Below are 27,993 nucleotides of genomic sequence, written 5' to 3'. Positions count from 1 at the left end.
ACAGGGTCATATTTATGCCTTATAGGGGAAAAGGGATCCGGATGCAGCCCTTTTACTTTCCCTTCATCTAACAAACTCCGACTCCAACCCTGCACTTTACCAGCCCCACAACAAATTCCCTCACCATATCGCAGCATATTGCATTGTCCCTAAGCTTTTCTGCTTGCCGTTTCTATCCCACATCTTCCTGCCCAGGTACAATCTTTGCTTACTGGCTACTGAAACAAGCATTCATTTATTATCTGTGTGTGAACTGAACACTGCAATTTTCATGATGTATAACAAGGTTTAACTAATTAAAGAACATTGTTAGGCAAGTGAGAAGTAACACAAGCAAGGTGTAATGTCCCCCAAAGGTGAGCCTGTAAATGTTTTTTCTGGTGAAGTTATATTCTGTAGAATCAAATAGCTCTGAGATCATGTTAGACATAAGCCTCTTTCATCTATTCCATCTTAACATCACTCTCTGTATCGAGCTCTTGGACCTGAGGGCCTGAAAACCCAAGTCCAGGAGGATCCAATTCTCCCTCCTTCTCCACCTTTTCGTCGGTCTCCAAATCCTTGTCAACATCCGGTTGATCAACAGACATTGAACCTTCCTTCTCGTCCTTTTCCGCCTTCTCCTTCTCCTCCCTCTCCCGCTCTGCCTTATCAATCTCCTCACAAAGCATCCTCACATCCCCTGCCCCAATTTTACTAAAATGCACGAGATGGCCTTGGGCGGAATCACGAGCGGAACGAAGAGCAAGCCATGTTATGCGGGTTTTGTTCTAGATAAGAGATAAAGAATGATGTCAGTACGCCGATGGAATATAAGATAGAACTTCATGAAAATTCGAAACTTACCTCCTCAGCCTTACGAATCTGTTCATCTTGTGGTAAAGCCAGCACTGTTGGTGCTGGAGTTGATGCAACTGCCGTCGTCTTTGGCATGGTTATGGTAGACACAACTGGGGCTGACGTTGGCAGTGCGTTGGGCACTGGAGTCGCAGGTTTTAGAGGAGATACAGCCCTCGATCCGGGTTTTGGAGGTAGCGAAGGGTGTATTGAAGAAACGTGGACCGGAATCGGTTGCGGCAGAAGCTCCGTCTTCACAGAGGGCAACAAACCGTTCTCTGGAGATTTCATTTCCACGTCATTACACTCTTTCTTTACATCCGTCATATCCACGTCTCCCTTCTCATGCATCGCTTGTGCTTCCTTCTCTTTTGCTTCCCTCTCCGCTTTCTCTATTTTCTCCCTCGCTGCGCGCTCCATTTGCAGCCGTCGTTCCTGATGCGCCCGGAGGGTTTTGGTTCGCAGCTCAATCCTTTGCTCTTGGAGGTGAAGTTCGTGAAGAAAGTCGTGTGGTGTCCCAGGGCTGTTTGAAGGAAGATAGTCAGCATTGTGAAATATCGTACGTCGTATGACCAATAAATAATACTGGAAATGGAAACAAAGGGACGAAACACCCACCTAAACCCTCTCTCCAAGTCCTCCAGCCCTCGATACCCCATAGTCCAAATTTCCGTCAACGCCTCCGTCCCAAGGTCCCACTGCCAGTCCCTCTGGTTCTCCTCCGTGCTATAAAACGGTCCACGCATCTTGGCCCGCAATCCACGACTAGCTTCATACATCGTCTTCGTCTTCGGCTTCTTCCTTCTTCCTTCCTTCCCCTCAGCATCCCCAGCCGCTTTATTTTCATCATCCAACTTCATACCTTCCTCGTCCTTCCCTCCCTCAACCGAATTCAGAGAGTCGAGTAGCTCGTCCGAAGGCTCCCACACGCCCTTCTCAAACACTGTTCCGTCACATAATTCGTTTTTCCACCGGATCCAACCCTTTTCGCGTTCGAGCAGGGACTGGACGGTAGAGGCGAATTCCCGGCCTGTGAGACCATTTATGGCAGTCACTCCTGCAGTAGAGGAAGCAGGGCCGGATACGCCTGCAGATGAGAGGGGAGGAGGTTGAGTTTGCCTTAGTTCTTCGATCGTCCTTGAAATAGTGAGGTGCGTCCACTTTATGGGATCCATGCGTTCTGGTTTATCTACGTGTTGTGCATTGGAGGACGGGGTGGTTGTGATATTGGTTGTGTTCGTACTAGGTAGTGGGATAGAGGCGGGCACAGAAGTTGAAGTCGCGGATGCGGTAGGGAGAGCAGTAGGAGCAGATAAAGAGGAAGGTTTAGAATTTGACGGTTTCGCAGGGGTATTTTTCGCGTTCTTTTCGGTTATCTTTGTGCCAGTGACAGCAGTGGTCGTCACTGAGGTTGACGTGCCAGTACCTTTCATTGCATCTAGACCAGAAGTTGCACTGGGTCCTGTTACAATCGTCGCATTAACATCAACGGGACCTGTATAGTTTAACGCATCGTCCAAGCTCCACTCCGGAATGGGCATATGAAGACTCCGATTTTTGGTCGTTATCCATTTGGCTTTCTCGGTTTTGGTATGTGTAAGAAGGTGATCCAGGAGGATGAGGAGTTGGAAAAGTATTTGGCGACGGAAGTGGGTGTCTGCGAGCTGCGTGGACAACGGATCGTCAATTTCGTATCTTGGAACAGAAGAGAGGATAAAGTCAAGGTAGAGGGACAGTCGACCGAGAACTATACGTAGAAAAAGGTGCAAGGAGGGGCTTACCTCCTGGTCTAATAGCTCAGGACTCGTCAAGAACTTTGCAAAGAAATACTCCATCGCTTTTTTATTTACGTTTCCTGTGACCACCGTTTCCTCACCCTGCCCACGTTTCCGCTTCAACGTCGCGGGTCCCATCGTGGAAGCACTCCTTCCAGCACCCATCATCGCTCTCTCCTTCGCCGTAGCTTCCTTGATGACTGGGAGAACTCTATCGACGGCGTCTTGGAATTGTGCAAAAGTTATAGGAGGATTGGGTGTAGCAAAAACCGAAGGTTTCGAGAAGGGAAGCTGTATAGACCAGAATGTACTGTAAAAATCTGCGGAAAGATTAGTGTAAAAGTAAATAGTGTTTGTACAATGCATACCATCGTTTTCTGCATTCTCCGTGGTCTCCTTCTCCTCCGAATCTCTCACCGGCATCTCCCACGTCGGCCCATATTCACCTCGCAAATTCACACCACTCCTCTCTCCCAATGGAAAGACCTGACTTAGATAAGTCAAAATCCGGCCGGAAAATCCTATCGTTTCACCGCCAGCTTTGCTGAGACGCCGCAGAAGGTCGTTCAACATTCGTAAGAGAACAAGAGCTTTTCCTTTTTGAGGCTGCATCCCAGATGTGAGACGCCCAGAGCCTAGATCTGCGGAGGACAAGCTAGAGGACGTTGCAGTTACGGAACTGGTGGTAGTGTTGATAATCGTCGACACCCTGTCCCTCGACCTTCTTTCTATCCAATCAAAGATCTTCATGCAAGAAGGTATTGTCTGTGTCTCTAGCAAGTCCTGGACGACGCTAAACGCGTAGGAAGCCTCCGTCGCTCCTAGTTCTGTGAAAACCAACGCCAAATCCAGCCAATCTTGCAATTTCGCATAATATTTCTCTGCATCTTCATTACTAGATGAGGCCAATGCCTTTCCTTCCAGGGTCGCATGCTGAAATACGTCTCTCTTGATGAGATATTCCCATTTCATACGTCGGTTGTCGGGATTGGAGGTAGTGTTAGAGGAGGCATCAGAGAGGGCGCTTTGAACAAGAGAAATCAGGGCATCGGTATTTTGAAAGACGTTGGAGGTGGCAAGACTATCAAGTAAACGTCCGTATATCAATTCTATGGTGTCTTTGGCCATGAACGATGAGACTCAGAGAGAAAGTGCCCTCCGTCACGGGATCGGTCTGCGCCTTTAGGTCCACCGTCCAACTGCAATAATAACGCATGCGCAAGGCGCGCAATCGTCTACATTTTATTCTGAGGGGAGATAATACATTGTATCTATATACACAGATAGCAGTAGTACACATTCCACAAGATTTTACACACGCAAGATCGGACGAAGGTAATTCGAGTCAGTTTGCACTCCACCGTCATTTCGTACAAGTAGCCTATGCTTCTCTTTGCTAATCCCTCCTCCGAATACCAACTCGACATCCAAGTGGCTTGCGGAGGAATCCTTCGGATGTATGGAGCTGTGGGAAATAGCGTATTGAGTGTCATCGAAGGAAAACAAGATGGAAGCGGATGTAGGTACAAGTAAAAATGAAGGAAGGAGCGGAACACGAAAACAAGAAAACACAAAACATATGAAAAGCAAGCAAAATCTCACCTCCTGCTCCAACCCATGCTCCAACACAAACTCCCAACTCCTCACCAAACTCCCCACAATAACCTGCAACTCCAAAAACGCTAAATTCCGCCCTACACACGCTCTCGGTCCAACCGAAAACGGGTTGAATGTCTTATTAATCAACTCCTTCCGATCCCCGTCCAGGCCTAGCCATCGTTCTGGACGGAAATCCTCAGTGTCGTCTCCCCATACTTCGGTATCGCGGTGAATCGTGTACGAAGGTACAGAAAGAACGGTCCCTTCGGGGAATGTTACTCCTTCGACTGTCATGCCCCCTTTGGGTACTAAACGAGGTAGACCCAGGGCACTGGTAGAATGGATACGAAGACCTTCGTTGATACACGCATCGAGGTAAGGTAGTTTATCTGCCTTGACATCATCCACCGTCAGCGGCAGCGATTCGATGTCCGGTACAGCTTTATCCAGCTCCGCGTGAAGTCTGGCTTGAGTGGAAGGCGTACGGGCGAGGTAGTAGAGGATGGCACAGGTCGAATTGGACGTGGTATCAGAACCGGCAATAAGGAGGGTAAGCGCTTCGGCGGTAAGTTCCTCTTTACCCATGTATTTCCCGTCTTCATCCTTTCCGCGCTGGAGTTTCTCGAGGAGGTCAGTTTTGCGAACTGAAAGAGTACCGGCGTCTTGGGCTGCGAGACGTTTACGCACAGCCATGATTGCAATTCCTATAGATAATATGTAATGAGCATGAGAAGTGAGGAAGGTAATCCGAAAAGAATGCACCTGCAAGAGCTTTGACGTCTGCTGCTCCAGCTGCGAACCAAGGTAACTTCTTCGCAATTGGGCGATACGCCGGAGGTAGAACACCCATTGACATCGAATATTCTCCTCTGCCGTTTAATATCTTCACCGCCGGAATTTCCTTGACCTGCACCTGACTCTTAGAGTCGGTGAGATCTGCAGAGGGTCCAGAAGCAGGTATCTGAGCTGTATCTTTGCAAGATTTAATCATACCGAATGGTGCACCGAACGCTAGGTCACCAATTATATCAAATGCGAGGTAGTTGCACCAGGGGAGAACGTCCATCCATAGCCGACCATCTCGTCCATACCAGCCTCCGCCTTCGCCTTGACCTTCATCTCCTCGTTCACCCTTGAGCGCGAGCTCGTACAGTCGCGACCACTGCTCTGAGAGTTCCTTTACATAAACCCTGATATACGGCTCGAATTCCAACACACTTTTTTGTGAAAAGATATGCGAAACGAGCTTGCGCTTTCGTGAATGTTCTGCTCTGTCCCGAGTATTAAACAGTCCTCGTTGGATACTAACAAAAGCATCGTAAAAGTTTGATTTCAAAGCACCGTTTCCGTGTGCATATATCGTTTGAAGAGCATCAGGAGAGGCGATAGAGACGTGGTTCGGCGCAATTCGGACAATTCGACCGTATTTTTCATGTAAAGCATGAACGACTTCGGAACGATGTCCGTTAGCACTGTGATAGCCAAGCCATAAGTCAGAGAGTGCGGCAGCGGGTGGTCCAGGGATAGAAAGCCGTCTGAGAGAGTAAGGATCCAGAAGGTAAGGTAAGAGAATGTGTGTGAAGAGGACGCCGACGATGACAATGCCGAGGGAGACAAAAGGATTATGCAGGACAGTTGAGAGCAAGGTCGATGTAAAAGACTCGTGCATGATGGTGGCTGCTGGTTGTTGGAAGGACAAGCTAATGTGAACTAGCATACTTACATGGCATCGTATTCAGAGATTTTAAATTACCCCGGATAAGCTTTTCCGGGATCGTGCGGGGTAAACAACGTGACTTGCCGCCAATCATATTCGAGAACGTGAGCGACGCGAACGGGCAACGCACGGGTTTTTGACCGACCATGAAGTCCCCTCTCCACCATAGCCAGAGATTTTCTTCTCCATTCACATTCATATTCGGGGCCGCCTCAGCTACCCGCCCAGTTCAAGTTGAACTTGTTCTGCTTCTGAAGGAAACTCCGAACTGGGCGTTCTTTTTCTTCTTTTATGAACTCTTCATTAACTGCAAGTAAGTAAGACTATAGTACTAAGGCGTTAAAGGCGCGCAGACCGAATTGGGCGTTCATTGACGTTCATTACTCATCCGCCGAATACTAATATTAATATGCACTTGACATTCCTTCATCAATGTTCGGAGTGATACAGTATACTGTTGGATGCGAGGCAGCAAGTTATACGAATCATCTATTCCGGCTTTCGTTCTGCACAATTGCATGGAATTTGGATTCGGGATTAACAGACCAGGTATGTCGGCCCTACGTCAGTGGTAAGTAGACCTGGCATGGGGTCCAATTGACCTTTGCTATCACCAATTTGGAACATCCAAGTACCAATTTTACATCAGTTTCTAAAATTTCTGCATTCTTACTAAACGCCTCTCTTCCCCATGACATCTTCATCTATGTATAACACATCTGAAATCAAAACATGTATCTTATTGTCACAGCTCTTCGGACCTTGCAGCTGTAGCAAGGGCGGGAGAAGGCATCGTCTAACACGAGGGTCGTCACCTTGTCTCTTCGAACTCAAATCTGCTAGTCAGTGTATCATCTCAGTTGGCGCACTATTGACAATAATAAATCCCTCGAGGATCCTCGAAACTGTGTAAGGATGTTCCATCATGGTTTGAGATCTGATGATCTGCTAATAGCGGCCATTGGCAGACTTGAATCTGATAATTACGAAGTCCTGCGAGATCCAGTGGTCAAATAGTTTATCTGCATACTTGAAAACATCCCCTCACATTTTTCTTCAATCATCTGTATAACTTTGCCTCGATGACTCGATGGCAGTCTACCTACTCTTGAGCTCAGTGCTGTTAGAGCATCGAGACCGGCTGTTGCGTCCTGGGACCATACCTACGGGTGAAGCTGTGAATCTATCGATCTATCTTTCTTTCTTGAAGTTATTAAATAAATAAGCCCAACTAGGTAATATTTCAATTCTCACAAATCCACGAGACAACTATCCAGAAGTATCCAGATCAGTTTTCGACCTAAGGCAAGTTATGCTGCGTCCGGAACACAATTGATGTTGTAAACATTGCCTGTTGTTCTTGCGTTTTACAGACCTGTTGCGCCTGTTTTATTGTCTTTTTGTTTTATTCCCTTTTTTACCATTGACTTTCCATTATTCCATTCGTAAGTATATAACGATTTGTCCTTGAAGGTATCATCAATTCGACATTCCTGTTTCGAAAGATAGAGAGAGTGCGTGTGATGAAGACCAAGGTGAAGCACCTCTCTATTCAAGAATTCATTTGATAACTTGAGACTCTCACACAGGCTGTAATTCTGTTGAAAAAATCTCTTCAAAGTTACAGAAACCGCAGGGATTCATAACAAGGGTAGTGCGGAGGTTGCGAATTAACCAGCAACATCCCAGTGGAGCCTCCAGAAAACTTGAACATCCCGTTGAGAGGTATGGAGCGAGCGGTAATTATGAATTTACCATGTTGCCGACCATTTATTCACGAAGACTCAAATCCCCTCCAACTCCCCTCCAAAATTATACAAGGAGGATTCCCCCAGCTCAGAAATGGTACTACCGCATTCCTCCCCCCTGCTGCCCACGACGTTGATGAGTCCAAGTCCGTCGTTACCACTTGGAACCAACCCCTGGACGGCACGGTCTTCCTCTAGTTCCCCCGAATCTCGCCTTGTTGTACAAAATAGCCAATTCAGCAATGTTGGGCGCGATATGAACAGTTCGACTGTGAATGATCATTCTCACCACGAACGAGTTGAGAATACTTTCCACACAAACATTAATTATAATGTGTATCTTCAATGGGGTTGATCGCGTGATGAGCATTTCGGTGAGCCGGTTGTCCAAGGTGCCTTGGTATGTCTTCGCCATATTAGCAGCTAACGCGCAGTATGTATGTTTAGGGACCATTGGGAATTCGGACCTCAAAGACCCTAAAAGGATATTGTATAAGTGCTTCAGATTCGTTAAAAATTTGAGGATTTTTTTCAGTCCAATGAGGGCTTATGGGATCATTGTATCAGCATTTTCGATACATTTTGACCAATTGTGTCGACATTGAAGTCGCGATTTTATTCGATTTTGCCTATAAAAATCATGACCAAATCCATATTGGAATAGAGCGAATTGGAATATAGGCCAACCATGCACAGTGGATACACCACCTTGTCTACGACATTCCAACGACCTGCTGCTTGATGCACAAATATACCTAAACCCTGATCAAACAAGCCCACGTACTTGATCATCCAATTATGCATCTTCGTTGGAGGAAATAGAAGACGGGGCTCCAGTGTTACATCAAATTCAGAAGTAACGCGTTTCTTGTGTACAGCGGAGGTGTTTGATCATGATGCTCTTGCAAGATGAAGAAGACTATATTGGCTTTGGGTATAATTAAGATTGTTAAGTGAATGAATGCATATGTTCCGTCGACAACCTAAACTAGAGATTCTATTAACACTTTTCGGAGATAGTTCGATGCTGCATAGAGGACTATATGAATGTAAGAACGTTAGACAAGTACGAAATATTGCACTTTGCGCACCTGAGCGGCCATCCTTCTCTTGAATTCCGGCTCTGCTTCTTTATGCCACCATTCCATTTCCGCATTCCAATGCCTTTCCAATGCCACCAACTCTAGAATTTTCCCCGTGGTTTCTTTCTTTTGCAGCACCACATCGTATCCTTCAAACGCTGGGTTCTCGTCATCTGTAACCGCGCACGCCGTAGGCAACTGGTTGAAATCTAAAACCCTCACTAATTCCATCCTTTTAGTTTGCAAACGCTCAATTTCTACCGTCATCTGTCTACTCCGACTAGTGAGCTTTTCCAAAAACTCGTACCTCCGATCGGCGGCAGCACGTATTGCTTCTACTTTTGCAAGAAGCTCTGCAGTGCGAGCAAGCTTATGCTCAATCCACATGTACCGAAGGTCCAGGTAGGCTGAATAAATGCTGACCCCAAGGCCACCAGCTAAAGTAGTAGCCCCAATAGCGAGTACCACCATTGAGCTGGAACGTCCAAAGATAATTTTAGGCAGCAATCGGGTCCAAATGGCTAGCAGGGGCTTAGTTGCATAGAGGATCGCATTGTGGCTCATGAGGCCAAGATGGGAGACGAAAGAAAGGTGGGACCTTTGGGCGCTTAAGTACATATTATTGGAGGGAGGGTTTAACCAACTATGCGTGTATATTCCAAAAGATAAGAATTCACATATATATAGAGATAGTGAGTTCAGGAATTTCATCAGACCCCTCGCCTCGTTCATCTTCCGCATAACCCGCTCAAAACATCTGAAAGCCCTTCCACGCAGGAACAATAACACCCTTCTGATCAACATCTAACCAGCGCTGCTTGTCCCGAACAGGATACCCGAGTCCCTTGGGGTCCATATCGCCGAAAGCGGGGGACCAAGAAAGCGGGAGAGCAGAGAGTAGGCATATTGAAGATCTGCATGAAACAAGGAGAACAGGAAGAGGAAGGGAGGGATATCAATTGATATTAGCGTCAAATGTGGGATGAATCACTTACCCAATCGTACAAACGACCGCATCTGGCTTCATCTTTCCATTATCATCCCCGTCTTCCATCCAAAGCCCACTAACTAGCGCCATATCGACTATGACGCCTCTCGTCAACATCACTTTGTCCTCGTGCAGCGCACTGAACTCGGCCTGAACGTAAGCTTTCGGACTAGCGAGCGCTCGAAGGGAAGGAGAGGAACTGGCATGGAGTGAGAACGTTTGGACAGAACCGCGAGACGGTGATAACGATTCGGAGATTAGTTTCTCAAACGACTCGATAGCATACGGATCATCTGAGGCGACATAAACCATCGTTGTATCGCCCTCTGCGAAAAACCGCTCCTTGATTCCCTTCACTTCATTGACGAAATTCTCGATAGGTACGTATCCCTCAGGACCCTTGGTAAATTTAGCTTTGTGGTCTCCGCGACGGATGTGAACGCCTATGTAGTTGCTCGAAATTTTAGTGCCAAGTTCCTTCCTAGTCTCCGCAATTAACTCAGCATTCTTTTCACTCGGGCGGATAGTTTGTGTGAGTGACTCAGAGGCGCGGAGGAAGATAGGTTTGAGTCGGTTGAGGTTCCGTGCGTAACTACAATCCGAAACGTCGGATTTTGGAGATGGGATAAGTATAAAGGCCACTTACGCATCCTCGTATTGATCTTCAAATCCATGACTTAGGTGGAATTTGGCAGTATGGGAGTTCACTACCCAGTGCCTGGGAAGAGACGTTAGACAGGAGTTCGAAAGAATATTCGAATATGACAAAGGTGTAGGATTGCATGCATGAATTACAAAGAGAGGCTGGAGACAAGACTTACTTGACCTGTCTTGGACACGCGACCAGCTCTTCCGACGGTGGAGGTAGACACCCAGGTTCAGGTCCCGGTTGAGTGAGGCGAACATCTTGGAAGTGGTCCGTCCACCTAAACAGTTGTCAGGGAACGAGAAAAAATGAGAACTAAGAGCCACGGACTTGCCACGGTTCCAGTACGTATCATCGACGAGGAACGTACGGTTTCTCTGGACACGTCGAGTCGGTGAACATGAACATATGCCCAGTTAATACACACTCACCTCTCTGGCAAGCGCCGCTATTTGTGCTATCAATGCCAAATCACTTGCAAGACCAATCCTTCCATCCAGCATATATGTTATCGTGCTCGAACAAGTGCCCTCTGGTGGCTCATGGTGAGCAACATCCTTCGTTGGTACGCCGTCTTCTCCCCAGTATTTCATTGGTTTCATCCGTCCTTCTGGATGAATCTTGTAACATTCCGAGACATATTCAGTAGGAAGGAGCGGGAATGAGGTGTAATTGGCGTAAGAAATGAGAAGGGAAGGGTCTACAGGAGAAACCGAGGTCGGACTTGTGGTGGAATTGGCTTCCGATGGAACAGTGGCCCCAATATAGTATTCCAACGTTCCTGGGCTACGAAACGCAACAAGCGCAAAAAACAATAGCAACCCCGCGATTAAACATCCAGCTACCACCGGTAACCGCTCTGCTATCATGTCGGGACTGACTTTATCGAGCCCCAGGAACGATTGTACATCCTTCTGCCACAAGCCATCGTTGTTGTCGTTATCAACACTTGAACGCAGAAGCGGAGCTGCTGAAGATTGAACCTCCTCATCATCATCGTCGTCGTGTTGTCTGTTTCTTCCCCCTAGTTCAGCTTCCTCATATCCGCCGAATCCAGCCCGAAAACGCGGTGTACGTGGTGTTAACGACTGGTGCTCGTAAGCTGATGCTGAAGCAAGAGGTGAGCTAGAAGATGAAAGGTCTCGCGTATCGTCGAGGTTTGTGAGAGGTCTTGGACGTTCAGACATCCTATGGTCAGTAGTAATAAGGAGGAGTAAGATATGCCCAAAGAGTGTGCCGACCAATATCAGTCAGTGGTCGAGGGAAACAATCAAGAGTCTTCAAGAGTCGGCCAATCAATAGTTGCAGCAGAAGGACAGAGAAACAGAATGATTATCAGACAACCAGTGCCAATATATAGAAAGTTAGGAAAACAAAACGGCAGTCCGAGAATCAAAATTTTTACATCAAGAGCTATCAAGAGGCACTAAATATGGTTACATATGTAACTTTTCACATCGTTTCAAGTTATCCAGGTCCTGTCTTTTTTCTCTACTTCAACGTCGTCTCACGGCAGCTGAAATATGCTTAAATATTAGGCTGCGAGCTGAGCAGCAAAGATAAGATGGGCAACAAGCGTCGCAAATTCAAACCAAAACAATGGCGCATAATGCTGAACCTAAGTTCGTTTCAAGCCGACATTACAGTTGCCGCTATACCACTTACTGTTTGTTTCGAGACTTCATCAGTTCCAAGCCTTTCCATACGACAAACGGGATACAGAATTGATTGAACAGCCAAAACGACTCTCGCTCGGTCTTCAGATTTTCCTAATGACCTTGGCTCTCTTGTTCATCCATGAGCCCATCCACCATTTCCAGAATCTTCTCAACAATCTCGACAGCCAGACGACTATCCAATGCTTTCCACATCCACGCTCTTTGTTGCGGAGCAACGTTCGCAGTAGAAATAACAGGTAAGGCATCCAGATCGACGAGAAGGAAACTGAGGACGGTGATGGGTGCTAGTTTGTGTTGTCATATGTTGGGAAAGACTACCGCTAGTCCTTCTCGAATAGGAATCGAGCTAATGTACTGATCACCGATCACCACCTTTCAGCCCCGACCCCCCAGGTACGTAGTGTGGCCTCGGTGTCATCGGAATCAAACCCTCGAGGATAGGAAATAGCCTTACGAACTTGAACGCCGCAGCTTTCAATGTTCTCCTGATAAAGATATTCGACATTCCAGGAATCATTCGGAGAACATATTTCTCACCACCGCAGTGAAGAGAAGTCCACAAGCGACGATACCCTCATTTTTCATGCCCTCGACGTGCCATGGAGTTACCACAAATTCTACTTGTCCCAAGATCTACAAAATCATACTTAACTCTGTCAGGTTACACCTGAAAACAAGCATATCTTGTGTTGTATTCTGAGATGTTCAGAGCGCGTTGTAGCAACTGATATACGGATTCATGAAGTTGAGGCTTGATGTCGAGTAGGGTCTACGACGATCACTATCAATGTATCCTGAGCAAATGTTTTATTTGTTTTGAGCACTTTAAACACTTCATTCAAAGCAGACAAGGTCATGGAGTTGAGGGTACAGTCAGACATACCTGGCTGATTTAAATCTAGGCAACAAATTTCTGAACTCAAAGGAAGAAAGTTCATACCTGTTCATACCAATGTGAGTTTCGTCTCTGAGAAGAGCATACCCACGGAGTTCATCTAGAACATAGGATATCTAACACCACAAACTCAGTAAACAATATGCGCAAGCTCGATAAAAACACGTCAAGCACCTGTTTCTCTGAAAGCTATAGATGAAGATGTTGTGACATTCCAATCCCTTGTGATTGCATCTTCTGCCCAGCTTTGGTGGATAGACTGATTCTGATCGGATTGCCACCAGTTAGGTTGTAAATGGATAGACCATAAGAGTTGGCCCATTGCTAGATCAGCCAGCTATTTTTATGGTCAGTGGAGCAGGCTAAAATGCGAAGAGTTCCGCACAGTACGAAGGACATCTACTATCGGGCGAGTCGTTCGTATTACTTCGTATACGCGGGACACCTATGTTACCCGAGTGTGAACTTCAACACACCTCCAGAAAGGCGCGTCCTTACAATAAATGGGTGTCAATACCCTGCACTAGGTACTCAGTGTTATGTGAATGGCGAAAGATGAGAACTCGAGCAATGCTTGCCGTCTTCAATCGCCGCCATGGAGAAACCCCCGAGCGCTTATGTAACCAAAGATTCATCTGTACTAACTTGTACTCGTACTACTTTCAAGAATGACTGTATGCTTCTTTTTACCGCTATATCACCTTCTGCTCATGCATCTGCTAGTGGGAAATTCGACTTTCGAACTCTAGGGGAGTCCTCTACTTCTTCAACACGGAAACAAAAGAGTCTACTTGGGATCTTCCTGCTGGAATGACAGAAGAAGAGGCCAAACAGCTTCCAGGGGCTGACCTACTCTCTCGTCCCAAAGTCCCTGCTGGTCAGGTCCGCGCAAGCCATCTTCTAGTGAAGCACAATGGAAGTCGAAGGCCATCGAGCTGGAAGGAGGTGTGTCCAATTCAAACACCAATTTAATCGTCATTGGTCTTCCTAAAACTTTCGCAGGCCAATATCACCCGCTCGAAGGACGAGGCTATCGACGTTCTAACAGGCTATCAAAGCGAAATTGGAGGCTCTGCTGAAAAGTTTGCGCAGCTCGCGGCGGTTCACTCCGACTGCTCCTCTCACGAGAAAGGTGGCGATTTGGGTTACTTCGGACGTGGACAGATGCAAAAACCTTTCGAAGAGGCTGCTTACGCTTTGGAAGTCGGGCAGATCAGCGACATAATCAGTACAGACAGTGGAGTCCATCTGGTGATGAGGACAGCTTGATGGGTTTTCTGTAATTTGAATATCGGGCCACGCCTCAAGCGGGAAGGAGAGCCAAAGAGAGATGAAGTACTTAAAATCACCAACTGTAGTTTTAGCACCCGAAGACGACCAATCAAGCAGTGCCTGTTTATTTTATCTCGTAGAGCACGTTTACGACAACCACCCTTACTCTGAACTACTGCGAAGTTTCCTTCTGGTCCAGAACACCCGGACGGCGTACGGAGTCAACTCCCGAGTCGGACCCGCTTTCCGCAGACTCAGTCATATTCCTCCTTTCTCAAGGCTTCCATCTTCCCTGTCTACATTCCTTCGTCGTCCAAATGTATGGAACTTGAATGATTTTCGTGTCTCGTTATGGGGTTCACCGAAAGCGATTCATATATTTGAACATACAATGTGGCTAAAATAGCATTTACCAGGTGGCTAGCTGCATGCGTCGTTATTCTTACTGCGGCTCTGGCTTTCAAGAACCGGCACCGCGTGCTGAGACGGGAAAATACGGACGCTATCAATTCTGTAAATAATGTGAGAGCAAGTACACGATGCACGTCATGTCGGAGTCCCTCGCTAAACCGTCCTGATAATCTCTCACCGTTATCTTTGCCTACAGGAAGCCCGATTCTCTGACAGTCTCTCAGCAATGGTCGTATTGGAAGAAACAATTCGCATGCACAAGGACATCCAAGTATCGAAAATCCTCGTGCATCCTATCAAAGTAAGTAGCCGCCCTAGATGCGCCCAACACGATTATCAGATCCGACACGATACTTAACTGATAGCGTTCAATCCCTCTCTTTTATCAAGAGCTGTCGTGGAACCTCACTTCAATCATGTCGTTACTCACCTGAAGGCTTAGAGGTTGGGTTCACTGTCAGAATTCGATTACAAAAATCTCACTTGTCGTTAAGCACGACAGGAGGTTTTGCATCATTGAAGCCAATTCTCACAAAGTAATTACTGCTCGGGAAGTAGCCAAGGTAAGTCATATCAGATGTATAGTCAGGCGTCGTCTACTGTCATGGACAAGTGTTCTTTCCCACTCATATTTAATACTTAGATGGTTCTAATCACTCCACGTATTGAAACGGACGACAGATCACCTCATGGTGGTGTACTAAAAATTTCCTTCCCGGAGAATTCAGGTTGCGAATCATTCGCTGTGCCTCTGTACCCGGTCGAAGAGAGATGGGAAAGGTTTGAAACTGTATCTCCTCTGCATAACTCTGAAATGACAAGCTGATTTTCGTCTCCTATTATAGGTTAAGTAATATCGCACTGTGGGGACACGAAGTTGACGGGTTCATCTGTGAAAATCAAAACTCGAGTGGACGCTCCCCGTCCACGATTCTCTCCGAATATTTTGGACGTTCTGTTCATCTGACTGTGAAGGGGAACAAACCTCGGCCTTGTGATCCAACTGATTCCTTCCCAGGTCTTAAGGCTACAACTTTGTATCAAGACGGGTATCCGCTCCTTGTTCTCTCTGAAGAGAGCATCGATGTATTGCATGAAGAGATCCGCTCGCGAGTTGGGATGCAGGGTATTGCGGATCAGTGGTCTAAGCAGGAGTTCGTCATTGAAAGGTCGGTCGGTCATATGATTTAATTTTGCCCCCACCTCCCATCCGGTCTCCGTTTCCCGATTCCGAAGAGTTCTTTCTGGCACCCGTTGTCATACAGAACCGGGCCTCTTACCGAACAGTGTTGAAACAAACATCTCTTTGCTTGAGCCAAAAACGCGTTACCCTGTGCTTTCAATCTGCTATGTTTGTATGCAGTATTTTTGGCAGCTGACGACCTCTTGCACTCGTTCGTAGGTTCCGACCTAATATAGTTCTTCGGGGTGCCGGTCCTTTTGCGGAAGATAATTTCGAAGAGATCAGCATTGGCTCAGATGATGATTCCGAAATAACAGGAGAGAAACAACCTGGGATTCTCCTCGTAAGCAAGTGCGCTCGGTGCCTGGTACGTCGATCTTACACACTCCGTATACTGTTGCCATTATCCTTACGTCCATCGTGATATGGTTTACTTACATTCTCTGCAGCTGCCTAATGTTTGCCCAGACACCGGTGTACGAGATAAAGCCGTACCGTACAAGGTATTAATGAAATTCCGGATTGGATTGGACCCTCAAAACAAAATGAAGCCATGTGTTGGCTGTAACGGGGTTCCACTAGGGAGTGGGATCATTCAAGTGGGTGATTCAGTGAATGTAAGGAGAATTATTGCCGCTTAGTGCGTTGTATGTGCGTCAGCATCTTCCACCATTATGCAGCATTAAGCTCGCTGAATTACAACTAATTTGTAATACCATATGGATCCGATTAGTAGTCGCCCTGATATTCCCTGATGTTTTACTGTAGCTTATCGATTCATGTGCTTTCACGAACCAAGCCGAAAGTGTAAACTTAATGACATTGAAGGCGGGAGGAGCTCTCCCGTCCTCCGGCGCATTCGGATGCCGCTACGTTCTGCCACGTTCCTGGATGGTTCATTCCCAGTTGTGAGGTCACATAACTGCCTGGAGCAAGGGGAGATGACCTGGAAGAGACTCAAATGGAGACTTGGCGAAGGTGTTTGATGCATCATTACTTGCAATTGGAAGGAAGCACCTCAAAAGGCACAACAATTCATTCTGCGGCACGCAACGGATGGAATTTGATCACGTGTAGCCCAAAACGATTTTGTGCCTTGACTGGAACTTGGAATAGAACTCAGTTACCGACACTCACCTTGTTGATCTATCAGCGGTAACGACAGGCCCTGGCTGGCTGACACTGAAGCTCAAGACGGCCTCGTATTATGGCCAAGTCAAAATGGATTTTTGGAAACCAGCAGAACCAACCAGCAACTGTCGTAGTCAATCCTGCGCCTCTTCCTATCGAATCTTCAGCGGATACCAGACAATTTGGCCTAGAGAATGTATGTTGTAGGCTATCCTTTTTAGAAATCTCACTCATCGAATCCTTTTGTGATTTAGTTCGGCAATACTTGGTACGATCAGGAATTTACAATACCTTGTCCCACATGCTTATGTCTTGTCAGTTATGCCAATTCAGTCCTTCAAGCACTGTATTTTTGTGCGCCTTTCCGGGATCTGCTCCTGCAGTCTCCCGACTCTCCGCCACCTGCAGGTGGAAGTCCTTCGGAAAATCACAATCCCTCACCCCTTGTACCCGTCAGACGCAAGCCCGAACGAAAGGCTTCAACGTCAGGTACAATAAGCGATGGCGCGTCCGCTCAAGCCGCCATACCCATACCTCCCAATCCAGCCTCCCTTTTCTCCGCACTCCGCTCTCTCTTCCTACACATATCAACACATCCCTCCGACAAGGGCACTGTCGCTCCTTCAGCCTTCATCGAACAATTGCGCCGCGTAAACGAGCTGTTTCGCTCAACCATGCATCAGGATGCTCACGAGTTTTTCAACTATCTACTCAACAAAATAGTAGAGGAAATAGAAGAAGACCGGAAGGTTTCGCAGCATGGGTCAGGATCAGCAGACGATTGTGAGTTTGATCGCATTTGCATGTGGAAGTTCTCTATTCAACTATCTCTTTTCTTCAGTGTCCAATTCAATAACAACATTAGGATCAAAAGTGCCTTCTACGATGAATAGTGCGAACTCAGATCCATTACCAGACTCCACATTGGTTCACAAGCTGTTCGAGGGCACGCTTACAAGCGAAACAAGGTGTCTAACCTGCGAGACTGTATGCAACGCGTCCTTGTATCTGCTTACCTTCTCAATCCTCATACTAATCTAGGTTTCTTCGCGCGATGAATCTTTCATTGACCTCTCGATAGACATCGAACAGAACTCCAGCGTCACTGCCTGCCTAAGGCAGTTCAGTGCCAGTGAGATGTTGTGCCAGAGGAACAAGTTCTTTTGTGACGCTTGTTGCGATCTCCAAGAGGCCGAGAAGCGGTAAGCTTGGCATTTTCTCCCAGCATCTATCCATCTTGAAATTCCCCTCCCGCAGCATGAAAATCAAGAAGCTGCCTAATGTTCTTGCTTTACATCTGAAACGATTCAAGTATCAAGAGGATTCGAAGAAATACATCAAACTTTCCTATAGAGTTGCTTTCCCCCTCCAATTACGCCTTTTCAACACTGTAGACGACGCCGAAGATGCGGACAAACTTTACAATTTATTTGCGATTGTCGTTCATCTTGGAAAGTAAGCGAACTGTCGTCAACTGCCTGATCTCTTGCCATAGCCTTACATTACCACCATAGCGGCCCTCATCATGGCCATTATATATCCATCATCAAGACATTGGGTGCTTGGTTTGTTTTCGACGACGACAACGTCTATCCTATACCAGAAAAGGATATTCCGAAGTACTACGGCGATTCTAATGCTGGATCCGCTTATGTCCTCTATTACGAGGCCGCAGACATTGACCGCACAAGCCTTGGTCTTCGAGCCCCTCCCCTGCCCATTCAGACAACGGCTTCGATCCCGCCGTCGCCTTCTCTAACAAATCCGACTCTTCCACCGGGTCTCGCTGACGAAGGTGACTCTTCGGACCTGAGTGACCCACCGTACCCCGTTACCCCAGCTCAAAACTCGCCGTTGCTAGCGCCAATAGGTAACCTATCTCGACCCGCTCTTGAGTTAAAAGTTGCAGGGTCAAACGGGGTACCCCCTCAGAGCCCGGCTTCTCCTGCGCTAGTTTCTAGTCCAGCCAATGGACGCGGAAGTAAAGGTTTATTCCCGTCAATTCGTCGAGTACCGTCCGCCAAACCATCATCAAGCCCAGATACTATTCGAACAGTTGTCGACTCTTCCCCGCTGACTCAGGATGACTCCTCAACTGTCCCAAATCGCACGCCCTCCCCGGTGCCTCCACCATCATCGTATTCATCTCATACTTCCTCTGAAAGAAAGGAACTAACAGAGAAGAGATCAGGCTGGTTTGGAAAGCGAAAAAGTATAAAAGCTACGGACAAGAGAGAATTTGAAAGCTTTCATCCTAGAACAGACGATGCGGCAACAGCGCAGACTACCTCTACCTCGTCTTCTAATACTTCGTCTAGCTGGCTCAATCAACATTCAACCAGAGATGCCAGGATTCGGCGGCCATCCGAGCCGAGTCCTGCTAGTTCTTACACCCTCCCACCTTCTCGACCTTCTCGACCCAAATCCTCAGCCGAAGGTCTTACCGTGAAACCTTCGAATTGGAACTCTGACCGTCACGACCCGTCTCCCGGTTCTGCTTCCTCTTCAAACGGTTCAACCTCGCCTGCCACCCACCTTCCCTCATCAATACCTGCTACCCCTTCGTACATCCTCAATCACGGCCTTCCTCCTCGAAAATCTTCGCTCGTACCAGAGATTCCTCTTAAATCCCCAGACCGTAAAAAGTCTCTTACCAGCCTACCTCGCATTCGGGACAAGGCGCGCAAACATCACAACGATAACCCTCCAAGACCTTCGACAGCACCTGGAAATCCTTTGAGCATGTCTGGATCATCGTCACCTGTTCCACCAATACCCCCAATACCGTCTCCAACAATCATGCCTGATGGCTACAACTTGCCTACCTTGGAGAAGGGAAAGATGAGAGGTAGTTCTGACAATTCGTTGCTACCGCCGAGCTCGGGGAGTCCTCTTATACCGGCCCCAGGTTTACACTCCTTTGCTGGCGTTAATCATAGCTCTTCCAGTACAGGAACGGGCGGTGGCAGTGCTGCCTTCAAGCGCGCCAGTCGTAAGTTGAGCATCTCCGGACAGATGTTTGGCTTTGGAAAGAAGGACAAGGACAAGAAAGAACGGGAACGTGAAGAGCGGGAGGGTGGAAAGGGCCCACCCACATCCTACCATCATCATTAATCTACTTACTGAATTCATTTAGTAAGTTGTGAAGACAATGTCACCTTACGTATCTCGACTCATTTCCTGGCTTTCCACTGTAATTCTAAACGGCGGATGGTTTTCGACTTGCGTTCATCCTTCCTACTCTCGTTTCTTGCTACTTTATTCACTTTGTTCTTACTTCGTCCTCTGCCTTCGCATGTTCTTGACTATTGACGAACAACAACCGTGCTAACATTGTATTGCTTTGTCTATCACCATTTACCTACAGCAAGTACTATAACCTGTCACCTGTATAATGTACACCAATTGCTAACCATAAGCGCTCGCTCGAGCGCTTTCATGAAACTCCACGGACAAGAAAAGATCCCTCTAATAGTAACTGAATCTATTCTTCCTGCAAGCTTTTTCTCTACACTACCGGAGAGATTCCTGACTCTCGACGGTACCGTATACACAAATAAGTTCAAGCTAATACCTGAGGTTTGTTGCATATAACTTAGTAAAGCCTGGGTAAAGCGTCTATGTATACTTGCAATTGACTCTGACTCGAATTGACGCATTTGACAGCCAAATACAGCTTTCCACCTGGTTCTAACAACTGCAGAATGCTAAACCTCGATGACTCCGAGCTTCTTGCTCCCAATTAGGACCTTGCTAAAACGTAGGACATCTTCTTTCCCCAAAAACGTGTTTGATCTCATACAGTCTCCTAGTTATCGTGCTCCCATTTAGGATACTTCATTTAGAAAGGTGTCTGCAGTGACCACAGGATTCCATTAACTATTCTTTCACATCTTTAAAAAGGTATGGAGCAGTATATAAGTATTGACCATAGGCCAAAGGACTCGTTTCCATACTTAACTGTTTACCATGCCTTCAACCACAGTCTCTCCAATAATACGCTCAGACGCTTCAGATCTCGAGATTAACACGTACGATGCCGCCAGCGCCATACCTCCCTGGGTCGTCGAAGTTCTTCGACGGATTCCGACTCAGACAAATGTGGTGTTACCAAACATAGAGAGGGCAATATCGAGGGAACTTGCTGGAGATATAGTCGAAAACGAGGAGCTTTGGTTCACTTGTTCGTCTATTGACGACGAGGAAAATCGAACTCTAGACCTCGTTCTTTCGTGTTCAGAAAGCGACATGGGCAAATATCCAATCTTCATCGTTGCTGCAGTTCCGTTCTCCCGATTGACCGATCAGTTCCTTGGCCCCCGCATAGAAAATCTAATCCTGGCTATGACTCGTGCAGGCATACGGAGTGACCGTGTTTATAGCATATTTGCCCCGGAGCCCATAACTCAGCTTTTTGCCGAAATTTGGACAGAGTTCACTGGCGTAGCGCACTACGAAACACCATATTACGCCGCCATGCTCTCATTTTGTACAAGAGGATCGTTCAGAAATCGGCAGGCTACATGTACGCAGGGAGGGGTACGGTACAATCTTCGACCTGCGCGCATCTCTGATCTTGATGCAGTCGCTGCCCTGTGCTATGGGTTCGCAGCAGAATCAGAGCCATTTGTGTTGAATGAAGCGGGTGCTTTGAAAGAAGCTCTGATGCTAATTCGCAAAGAGCAGGTCTGGGTGCACGAAGCCCAACGCGAGGGCTCGACTCGACCGGAGATTGCTTGCCTTGTTGCGTACACCCGCAATACCCAAACCACGGCCACAATCACAAAGGTGATGACCTCTCCGGCTCACCGTGGTTTAGGATGCGCCCAGCGATTAGTACGCCAAGTCTGCAAACATCTTCTCTACTCTGGAAAGCAGGCTGTGGCCCTCTATGTGGCTCATAACAATATCCCTGCATGCAAAGTTTATCATAAAGTTGGCTTTGTAGGTCTTGACAAATATCATGATCAACCGATAGAAGGAGTCGAGCGTTGGTTGGAGATTGGGTTTGATCGAGCGAAAGTCCATCTCGGCCATTGGTAATCAAATTTGGTACTATTTTCTTGGACATTTTTTGTAACCATTACATCTAATCAGTAATACGATACCCCCCTTCCCTTGTTATTCCTGGACTTTTATATACATGTATTTGACGGTTATATGAGCAGCTCCCTCCAACCCCCGACTAATCTTATGAATCAACAACCCTTCTCCCCGACTCACTCATGGATATTCAAGTTCTATACACTATACTTGAATTCGGCAGAATAGAACAACTTATCTTGATCAGAGCATACTTCCCCCTATTTCACTCTACTTAGCGATCCTCAATAGAGAACTTAAATTGTAATATTTAGCGTAAAATATATACATATATTGTTCCTAATATACGATTCCACACTCAGAGTTCGCTATTCAGCATAGTCTGAAACCTACGCCACTGAGCAAAACGGTCGTCGGGAGCTACCGTCTTCTTTACATCCATGATCAAAAATTTCAGGTTCTTCTGCGTAGCAATACAAACTCTTCCTGTACTTTCGTCCCATGTTATTGCAGAACAACCGGTTTCGGCAATGTGCTGGAACGCAGTTGAGTTAAGTCTAAACGGGACATGCTCGTGTTCAGGCCTGAGATAACGCTGGCGCACTACTGATAAGTCACCCTGTGGAGGATGCCCATAAGGGTAGTCGGCGAGCTGATATTCGGTATTGAAATACCGACCCAGAGACTTGATTTTGGGCATATCGCTGCGATCGTCACAAGGCACTGTATATACCAATGCACGATGCACACCAGGTATTATTCGAACGCCATATTTGGGATCCTTCACTGTCGCCTGCTCCACGTACCAATCCAAGTCGTAGAACCAGTAACCATCGTGGGACAACACTGGATCGATGTTGAAATGTTCCATCCCCTCGAGCTCTTCGCCGCACACATAGATAGATAGTGGGGGAGGACGGGCCTTCGGGTCGTGCTTGAAAGGATGGTCGGGACCTATGAGAGGTTCGTAGTTATCCGATATATGAATTGACGTAGCGTTCCTATTTGTGATCAAAGCGTAGTCGTCTGGTAGAGATACGACCCCAAGCACACCAGCGTTAGGTAAGGTGTGAAGCTCCATAGTATGTTGATCTTGGTGTTGGTCAATTTTTCGGAGTCTAAGAGTACGAATTACCAACACCTGGTTTTGTTTTGGCAAAACTCGTATAGCACGAATTTTGTGTTCCTGTCGGTTACCACAAATGAGTTGGGTGCTTCCACAGGAATATATATATATATATGTACTGACCGCATTGTCGAAAACAGGAATTCTTGGACATTTAATGCTACTGAGTTGATTTGTGAGCAGATCCATAATCACGATTTCATTCGGTCTTTGAACCACAGCCGCGAAAGGTCTGCCGTCTGATTCAAAGAGAGAGGGTTGCTCTATGGGAGCGTTAGATACGAAGTGTATCACATATTGGAAAGGTTGAGGAAGAGCTGCAGCTCTGTCACGGAACGCCTGTGACTTTCTAGTAATGGACGGATCCGATAGTAGCTCCAATGCCTCCATGTCTACGAAAGTGCACAAACAATCGTGACGTAGTGGGTACGGAGGGTCGACTTCAGGCCGTGCACTCAGTTCCGAAAGATCGTAACTATGGACAGCTAGATTAACAATATTTGTCAGATAAGGTGCGCGACAAACGACTCACCCGCGTAAATGGCCGTCCTCGGGTGTCCTTTGAGAATACATAATCATTATACCCGGTCTACCTTCGTGCCAAGGGAGGAATCGGGCTTCTATATTGAAGGCTTTTGTGGGAAGAGGTAGTCGTGCCAATGGAGGGAAGTTCGGATCAGGATGATCAAGACAGAAGATGCAGATATAAAATCTGCGGCTAGCAGTATCTTTGACAGACGCGACCATGTACTGGCCTCCAGGCAACAGCTTCATCTCGAGCACTTCGTAGAATGCAAAGACAACCCTAGTGTAAGAGAGCTTGGGACTCAGCCTACGCCAATTATCATCTGCGCAAATCGCTTTTGCTACCAGCTGTTCGATCTGGAAACTAGTCAAATCTAAAGACCAACGAAGGCTGGGACGCAAAGGCGGTATAGGGATGGATAGGCGAACGAGAAAGCGTTTCCAAATGATTGGTTCATGAGTAATGAGAAATAGAGTCTTATTGACCTTGAGGATAAAGGATAAGCATATGTAGTAGGCCGTCGAATGGCAAGTGAAGAACTCACCCGTCGCAGACAGATCACGTCTTCTATAGTCAAATGAATGAAGATTTCATCAATCCATAAATCCACCGGTAGTTTTTGGATGTAGCAAGGGGTTGTGTGATGAAGAAAACTTTTTAAGAAAGGAGGGATGTATCGAGTAAGTTCGAGAGTGCTGCCAGGCATCTTGGAAGGAGAGTGAGGGAGCAACGTTGAACATTTCTCGAGTCTAACGTCACAGTTATATCGAGCTTCAGAGTTAGGATATCCTTGTATCAAATAAGGGCATGGTAGAGACCTTGTATCCTATATAGAAAAGTTGAATATTATTCCATGTCATGGTGGACTAGAGCCTCAACACTTTCCTTTTCGAGATCAACGCCAGTCACCTGATTCTCACATGGCACGCGTTTGTTCACACGTGGAATCTGCAGTATACGACCAGGGTTTGATAGGGTTTGATAGAAACCGTCCAATCCTTCCTCTCCAAGTGTAGGGCCGATGGGTGAAGGCCTAGCTTCTTTTCGAATGTCTTCAGACCATAGCTTCTCAAGCAAAGATGGAAGTTCTGCCAATGCGTCCGGCATTAAATTTTATTAAATCATGCTTTTGTTGGTGGAGCCTCGAATAGTTCAAGAGAGTTCAGGTCGAACGACATCGTCGTCTTCCTTCACCTGCTGAGTGAGACCTGTTCTCGTTTCTCAAAGAGTTCGAGGGCAATACTCTGGATTAGGGGGTTTACCTATGGAAGGTTGCCAATGACTCCTGCGCATCTCACAGAGCTGCCTATGTCCCCAGGGTTTCAAAATTGAAAACACAATGAAATTCGGAAATTGCGACACGACTCTGCTTTCTGGTCAATGTGCTGCTGAGGTATCTCTGAATATCATGCTGAGGGAAGAGTTCTGAAGAAATATTAACCGCAGTCTATAGTCACAGGGGCAGGAACGCGTTTCGCGAATTCGGTGGCCCATATTCCTCGGGGAAAATCAGCTTCAGACGTTCATTGAAGGGGAGATACAAACCACTCACCTGTGCCGGTCCCTGAATCTGAGATAGCTGCATCGGAAGATACATTCTCTCATCAATCGACCTTCTTTCGAAACCAACACTGCGTATTTAGCCTGAAAGGTATCAGTGAAATTTCACGTTTTATTTGTCATGCATAACGAGAGGGTTACAGCAGACGGGAAGTCAAATGGGAATGTGGGGGGGGGAGGTTTGTGAAGTCCGTTTCAGTCATTTGAAGACTTTTGAGTTCTGAGAATGCAATCAGAACGATCTTGACACGTCGTCGGGCCATCCACTGGGGAGTGCGGGCTTGCCTCGTAAAGCTTTGGCTCGTCATTTGGTATGAGTAAAGGTATGGGGATATGGGCGCACAGAGTTTACCAGTTTCATTCGCTGATTCGTCGGTCTTCTCGTTGCCCTCCACTGCTTCATGCCCTGGGCACCAGGCGTCAGTGAAGTGGAACGCACCCAGTTTGGAAATTTGAATCATTACGACTGGGTGATTCCTCATTGGTCTTTCTGTTTGCCGGTAAAGAATGTGAACTTGAGCTATTTGACTAATCGGCCATTGGCAGTCCGAAGGTTGACATTTATAAGGAGATACAAATGAAGTTTAGTTTTTCAATGGAAAGCGAGGCGAACTCAATAACTGCATGACTATCGAGACTTGCACGACGTCGACTAGCAACGCACATTCCTTGATCCTTCCCCTCGCTTTCCCTTTCGGAAGCGAAAGATGCAATACCAAATCGAAGTCTGTCGACGCCGACGAGAGTGGTTAAAGTTTTGCAATGTTTGATTCACCACCGATGAAGGCAATAATTGAATTCCAAAGCCGACAACTCAGAAAAAAGCATACAAGTAGGAAGAGAACATCGAAAGGGAAAGAATTAAAGATAATCGAACCAAAAGGGCATACACCGATATCCCAGGTTTCCAGAAATTGCGCACTGGTAAAAACGGCCCAATAAACACCGTGCATATCCCTGATATCCATGACCATATCCACCAACTTCAAACGATCAGAAATCTCCCCAATTCCGGCGGAATTTGAACTACATTTCGCTTTCTTTAGCATTTTTTGAAACGGGATGGAGAGAATAAATGTCAGATAGCCTACCTTGTACGGTAGATTTTTCCTATGCGAGCATGAACCAGACGCACATTAGCAAATTCAACCTTTTGAAACACGACAAGCATCGAACCTCATTTTGTCACCTGGGTCGATGGGGGGTGAATACCCATCACTCCCATCGCCCCAAGCACCCTTCGCTTCTGCCTGTGCTTTAGCGTCTCGGAACTTCACTGCAGGGTCTTGCTTTTCCGGAGGAGTTACACGGGTTACTTTTGGATTTGGGGGTTCCTCTGCAGAGTCTTGTTGAACCTGATCAGCATGTGGATGATCGACACCGATAAACTGTTCCTGTTGTTGCTGTTGAATAACCTCTTCCTGAGCAGCAGCCATCTTCTCCTCATATAACTTCTCAGCTTGTTCATGGGCAGCCAGAGCTTCTTCGACAGTGATACCCTGATAGACAGCTTCCTTCTCAGCTTCTTTATGCTCAATCGCCTCATGCATGGCGAAATGTTCAATGTCCTCCGGATGGTTGTAGGACTCATCAGTTTGGGTTTCGGGTGTTGAATGGAATTCCTCTGAGAGAACGTTAGGTCGAAGATGCCGAATCTAGATTCTCGACGTGACTGACCTTCGTGGTGCAGAAAAAATTCTGAATAACGGGGGGATAATATAGAACATGAGGTAGACAAGATAGTTTGAAGCTACTCACCGCTCTCCACATCGTAATGATGTCCCTCAGCGCCCATATGATCGAAGTTTGGCAAACCGTTCAAGCCGACTGTTTCAAACTCTTCTATGGACACTTTACCGTCCTTGTTAACGTCAAGAAGCCGTAGAACCTCCCCGGAGATATGATCAGCCTTCTTCTGATGTTCAACATCATCCTGATGGTAAAGCGTATGGGTAGAGCCTATTCCTGAACGTCGAGGAACACGCACCTTCGATTGCTTTTGCGAGTATATGTGATGGACGCCATATATTGCTTCAATTTCGTCCTTATCCCAGTACGAGTCTCTACAGTCACGGTGCGTAAGGTGATAGTTTCATATTTGGCAAGTGTACAGACCTATTGAGATCATGCAGTTGGTGGAAACTTGGAAGATCGAACTCGTCGCTGTGAAAATGGACTTTGAGTAAAGGCACAGTGCATTAGCATAGGTATGTACATGTGGTGCTCCCTCGACATCTAGGAAATGAAAATTGAGCAGGTCACAGCGAGGAAGAAACGTAACTACTTACATGTCTCTTAGCATATTCTTGAATGGTTTCGCCTGGTTTAGGCCCTTCTCCTCTATGCTCTCCATGTGCAAATACAATTGAAAAGAGATAGAACAAGAATAGTGGATTGACGGCCCTCATGGCTTTCCTAAATGGTTGCATCCGTCGTCGCTGCCTGCGATGAGAAAGAACGCATTACTAATCAATTGGTGGGAAACTACAATCCAAGTGCCACGGGTTTTCCACTCCAGTTCCGCTCAAGTCCACTAATCGAGCATCTCAAAAGGCCCACATGTACTTACAGCTGCAGGACTATACATATCATGGTTGGCCAATTCGTTGAATGGTTTTCGAAGATGTATGTAGTACATAGTATCCTCTTCACTCTGGCGCTCAGCCACGGCCGGTGGACTATGTAGTATGGAGGGCATTGGTTAGATCCTCATTGAATGAATGTACCAGGCCGCAACCGGCGGCAACTCTCTTTGACTCAAATTCAGCTAATCTG

The 27,993-nt window shown here is 46.8% G+C and overlaps 11 protein-coding genes across 11 annotated transcripts; 4 read left to right on the top strand and 7 right to left on the bottom strand.

The window, feature by feature from the left end:
* Nucleotides 1-46: 46 nt before the first annotated feature.
* On the bottom strand, nt 47-3,779 carry C8R40DRAFT_1109217 (THO complex subunit 1 transcription elongation factor-domain-containing protein). Its single transcript, XM_046228292.1, has 6 exons — nt 2,981-3,779; nt 2,619-2,932; nt 1,456-2,501; nt 847-1,360; nt 315-770; nt 47-245 (listed from the first exon to the last, which is right to left on the bottom strand). The coding sequence occupies exons 1-5, from the start codon at nt 3,738-3,740 to the stop codon at nt 444-446; spliced, it is 2,961 nt and encodes a 986-aa protein (XP_046085596.1). The 5' UTR covers nt 3,741-3,779; the 3' UTR covers nt 47-245; nt 315-443.
* A 33-nt stretch (nt 3,780-3,812) lies between these two features.
* On the bottom strand, nt 3,813-6,038 carry C8R40DRAFT_1109208 (cytochrome P450 monooxygenase pc-bph). The gene is made up of 3 exons (XM_046228291.1): nt 4,974-6,038; nt 4,215-4,915; nt 3,813-4,077 (listed from the first exon to the last, which is right to left on the bottom strand). Exons 1-3 carry the CDS (start codon nt 5,926-5,928, stop codon nt 4,009-4,011), a joined length of 1,725 nt encoding a protein of 574 aa, XP_046085595.1. The 5' UTR covers nt 5,929-6,038; the 3' UTR covers nt 3,813-4,008.
* A 2,638-nt stretch (nt 6,039-8,676) lies between these two features.
* Nucleotides 8,677-9,322, bottom strand: C8R40DRAFT_1171596 (uncharacterized protein; the record flags this gene model as incomplete). Its single annotated transcript, XM_046231729.1, has 2 exons — nt 8,677-8,715; nt 8,768-9,322. 2 exons carry the CDS (start codon nt 9,320-9,322, stop codon nt 8,677-8,679), a joined length of 594 nt encoding a protein of 197 aa, XP_046085594.1.
* Nucleotides 9,323-9,362: 40 nt separating this feature from the next.
* Nucleotides 9,363-11,815, bottom strand: C8R40DRAFT_1109193 (uncharacterized protein). The gene is made up of 6 exons (XM_046228290.1): nt 10,824-11,815; nt 10,723-10,769; nt 10,568-10,672; nt 10,393-10,464; nt 9,754-10,338; nt 9,363-9,672 (listed from the first exon to the last, which is right to left on the bottom strand). The coding sequence occupies exons 1-6, from the start codon at nt 11,577-11,579 to the stop codon at nt 9,507-9,509; spliced, it is 1,731 nt and encodes a 576-aa protein (XP_046085593.1). The 5' UTR covers nt 11,580-11,815; the 3' UTR covers nt 9,363-9,506.
* A 346-nt stretch (nt 11,816-12,161) lies between these two features.
* Nucleotides 12,162-13,532, bottom strand: C8R40DRAFT_1237916 (uncharacterized protein; the record flags this gene model as incomplete). The annotated part of the gene is made up of 5 exons (XM_046233449.1): nt 13,352-13,532; nt 13,141-13,303; nt 13,022-13,066; nt 12,955-12,969; nt 12,162-12,355 (listed from the first exon to the last, which is right to left on the bottom strand). Exons 2-5 carry the CDS (start codon nt 13,286-13,288, stop codon nt 12,162-12,164), a joined length of 402 nt encoding a protein of 133 aa, XP_046085592.1. The 5' UTR covers nt 13,289-13,303; nt 13,352-13,532.
* Nucleotides 13,533-13,552: 20 nt separating this feature from the next.
* On the top strand, nt 13,553-14,498 carry C8R40DRAFT_1252684 (rotamase-domain-containing protein). Its single transcript, XM_046233720.1, has 3 exons — nt 13,553-13,640; nt 13,690-13,911; nt 13,969-14,498. Exons 1-3 carry the CDS (start codon nt 13,635-13,637, stop codon nt 14,233-14,235), a joined length of 495 nt encoding a protein of 164 aa, XP_046085591.1. The 5' UTR covers nt 13,553-13,634; the 3' UTR covers nt 14,236-14,498.
* Nucleotides 14,499-16,625, top strand: C8R40DRAFT_1109172 (uncharacterized protein). Its single transcript, XM_046228289.1, has 8 exons — nt 14,499-14,594; nt 14,655-14,950; nt 15,040-15,093; nt 15,144-15,212; nt 15,293-15,429; nt 15,495-15,818; nt 16,052-16,199; nt 16,282-16,625. Exons 2-8 carry the CDS (start codon nt 14,876-14,878, stop codon nt 16,471-16,473), a joined length of 999 nt encoding a protein of 332 aa, XP_046085590.1. The 5' UTR covers nt 14,499-14,594; nt 14,655-14,875; the 3' UTR covers nt 16,474-16,625.
* Nucleotides 16,626-16,890: 265 nt separating this feature from the next.
* On the top strand, nt 16,891-20,401 carry C8R40DRAFT_1148531 (uncharacterized protein). Its single transcript, XM_046229526.1, has 7 exons — nt 16,891-17,159; nt 17,218-17,231; nt 17,283-17,746; nt 17,805-17,950; nt 18,005-18,165; nt 18,221-18,418; nt 18,478-20,401. Exons 1-7 carry the CDS (start codon nt 17,040-17,042, stop codon nt 20,075-20,077), a joined length of 2,703 nt encoding a protein of 900 aa, XP_046085589.1. The 5' UTR covers nt 16,891-17,039; the 3' UTR covers nt 20,078-20,401.
* Nucleotides 20,402-20,628: 227 nt separating this feature from the next.
* C8R40DRAFT_1109161 (acyl-CoA N-acyltransferase) lies at nt 20,629-22,299 on the top strand. The gene is made up of 3 exons (XM_046228288.1): nt 20,629-20,723; nt 20,776-20,856; nt 20,925-22,299. The coding sequence occupies exon 3, from the start codon at nt 20,933-20,935 to the stop codon at nt 22,004-22,006; it is 1,074 nt and encodes a 357-aa protein (XP_046085588.1). The 5' UTR covers nt 20,629-20,723; nt 20,776-20,856; nt 20,925-20,932; the 3' UTR covers nt 22,007-22,299.
* On the bottom strand, nt 22,281-24,530 carry C8R40DRAFT_1109160 (uncharacterized protein). Its single transcript, XM_046228287.1, has 4 exons — nt 24,203-24,530; nt 23,665-24,143; nt 23,256-23,607; nt 22,281-23,192 (listed from the first exon to the last, which is right to left on the bottom strand). Exons 1-4 carry the CDS (start codon nt 24,362-24,364, stop codon nt 22,365-22,367), a joined length of 1,821 nt encoding a protein of 606 aa, XP_046085587.1. The 5' UTR covers nt 24,365-24,530; the 3' UTR covers nt 22,281-22,364.
* Nucleotides 24,531-25,892: 1,362 nt separating this feature from the next.
* Nucleotides 25,893-27,675, bottom strand: C8R40DRAFT_1109157 (uncharacterized protein). The gene is made up of 9 exons (XM_046228286.1): nt 27,507-27,675; nt 27,434-27,453; nt 27,334-27,381; nt 27,206-27,281; nt 26,977-27,151; nt 26,896-26,916; nt 26,395-26,842; nt 26,310-26,328; nt 25,893-26,244 (listed from the first exon to the last, which is right to left on the bottom strand). Exons 1-9 carry the CDS (start codon nt 27,645-27,647, stop codon nt 26,212-26,214), a joined length of 981 nt encoding a protein of 326 aa, XP_046085586.1. The 5' UTR covers nt 27,648-27,675; the 3' UTR covers nt 25,893-26,211.
* Nucleotides 27,676-27,993: the final 318 nt, after the last annotated feature.

The sequence above is a fragment of the Lentinula edodes genome (genome assembly GCF_021015755.1).
Source record: "Lentinula edodes strain Le(Bin) 0899 ss11 chromosome Unknown C8R40scaffold_21, whole genome shotgun sequence".
NCBI lineage: Eukaryota > Fungi > Basidiomycota > Agaricomycetes > Agaricales > Omphalotaceae > Lentinula > Lentinula edodes.
Note: the sequence above shows the minus strand (reverse complement) of the source record. Positions and strands in the feature narration are given on the sequence as shown.

What these genes read in the sequence shown, in the direction of transcription:
- C8R40DRAFT_1109161 (XM_046228288.1), top strand. Translation starts at nt 20,933, where the DNA reads ATGCCTTCAACCACAGTCTCTCCAATAATACGCTCAGACGCTTCAGAT.
- C8R40DRAFT_1109172 (XM_046228289.1), top strand. Translation starts at nt 14,876, where the DNA reads ATGGTCGTATTGGAAGAAACAATTCGCATGCACAAGGACATCCAAGTA. An exon ending in CTGCTCGGGAAGTAGCCAAG is followed by an intron (nt 15,213 to 15,292) that starts GTAAGTCATATC and finishes TTTAATACTTAG; the next exon opens with ATGGTTCTAATCACTCCACG. An exon ending in GTCGAAGAGAGATGGGAAAG is followed by an intron (nt 15,430 to 15,494) that starts GTTTGAAACTGT and finishes CTCCTATTATAG; the next exon opens with GTTAAGTAATATCGCACTGT.
- C8R40DRAFT_1109193 (XM_046228290.1), bottom strand. Translation starts at nt 11,579, where the DNA reads ATGTCTGAACGTCCAAGACCTCTCACAAACCTCGACGATACGCGAGAC. An exon ending in TAGCGGCGCTTGCCAGAGAG is followed by an intron (nt 10,770 to 10,823) that starts GTGAGTGTGTAT and finishes CGACGTGTCCAG; the next exon opens with AGAAACCGTACGTTCCTCGT. An exon ending in GCGGTCGTTTGTACGATTGG is followed by an intron (nt 9,673 to 9,753) that starts GTAAGTGATTCA and finishes TGTTTCATGCAG; the next exon opens with ATCTTCAATATGCCTACTCT.
- C8R40DRAFT_1109160 (XM_046228287.1), bottom strand. Translation starts at nt 24,364, where the DNA reads ATGCCTGGCAGCACTCTCGAACTTACTCGATACATCCCTCCTTTCTTA. An exon ending in GAGGACGGCCATTTACGCGG is followed by an intron (nt 23,608 to 23,664) that starts GTGAGTCGTTTG and finishes AGCTGTCCATAG; the next exon opens with TTACGATCTTTCGGAACTGA. An exon ending in TTCCTGTTTTCGACAATGCG is followed by an intron (nt 23,193 to 23,255) that starts GTCAGTACATAT and finishes GGTAACCGACAG; the next exon opens with GAACACAAAATTCGTGCTAT.
- C8R40DRAFT_1109157 (XM_046228286.1), bottom strand. Translation starts at nt 27,647, where the DNA reads ATGCAACCATTTAGGAAAGCCATGAGGGCCGTCAATCCACTATTCTTG. An exon ending in AAGAATATGCTAAGAGACAT is followed by an intron (nt 27,454 to 27,506) that starts GTAAGTAGTTAC and finishes TTCATTTCCTAG; the next exon opens with ATGTCGAGGGAGCACCACAT. An exon ending in CAACTGCATGATCTCAATAG is followed by an intron (nt 27,282 to 27,333) that starts GTCTGTACACTT and finishes CCGTGACTGTAG; the next exon opens with AGACTCGTACTGGGATAAGG.
- C8R40DRAFT_1252684 (XM_046233720.1), top strand. An exon ending in GGCCATCGAGCTGGAAGGAG is followed by an intron (nt 13,912 to 13,968) that starts GTGTGTCCAATT and finishes AAACTTTCGCAG; the next exon opens with GCCAATATCACCCGCTCGAA.
- C8R40DRAFT_1148531 (XM_046229526.1), top strand. Translation starts at nt 17,040, where the DNA reads ATGGCCAAGTCAAAATGGATTTTTGGAAACCAGCAGAACCAACCAGCA. An exon ending in GGTGTCTAACCTGCGAGACT is followed by an intron (nt 17,951 to 18,004) that starts GTATGCAACGCG and finishes ATACTAATCTAG; the next exon opens with GTTTCTTCGCGCGATGAATC. An exon ending in ATTGTCGTTCATCTTGGAAA is followed by an intron (nt 18,419 to 18,477) that starts GTAAGCGAACTG and finishes TTACCACCATAG; the next exon opens with CGGCCCTCATCATGGCCATT.
- C8R40DRAFT_1109217 (XM_046228292.1), bottom strand. Translation starts at nt 3,740, where the DNA reads ATGGCCAAAGACACCATAGAATTGATATACGGACGTTTACTTGATAGT. An exon ending in CTGAGCTATTAGACCAGGAG is followed by an intron (nt 2,502 to 2,618) that starts GTAAGCCCCTCC and finishes TTGTCCACGCAG; the next exon opens with CTCGCAGACACCCACTTCCG. An exon ending in GACTTGGAGAGAGGGTTTAG is followed by an intron (nt 1,361 to 1,455) that starts GTGGGTGTTTCG and finishes TCCTTCAAACAG; the next exon opens with CCCTGGGACACCACACGACT.
- C8R40DRAFT_1109208 (XM_046228291.1), bottom strand. Translation starts at nt 5,928, where the DNA reads ATGCTAGTTCACATTAGCTTGTCCTTCCAACAACCAGCAGCCACCATC. An exon ending in AGACGTCAAAGCTCTTGCAG is followed by an intron (nt 4,916 to 4,973) that starts GTGCATTCTTTT and finishes TATTATCTATAG; the next exon opens with GAATTGCAATCATGGCTGTG. An exon ending in AGCATGGGTTGGAGCAGGAG is followed by an intron (nt 4,078 to 4,214) that starts GTGAGATTTTGC and finishes TATTTCCCACAG; the next exon opens with CTCCATACATCCGAAGGATT.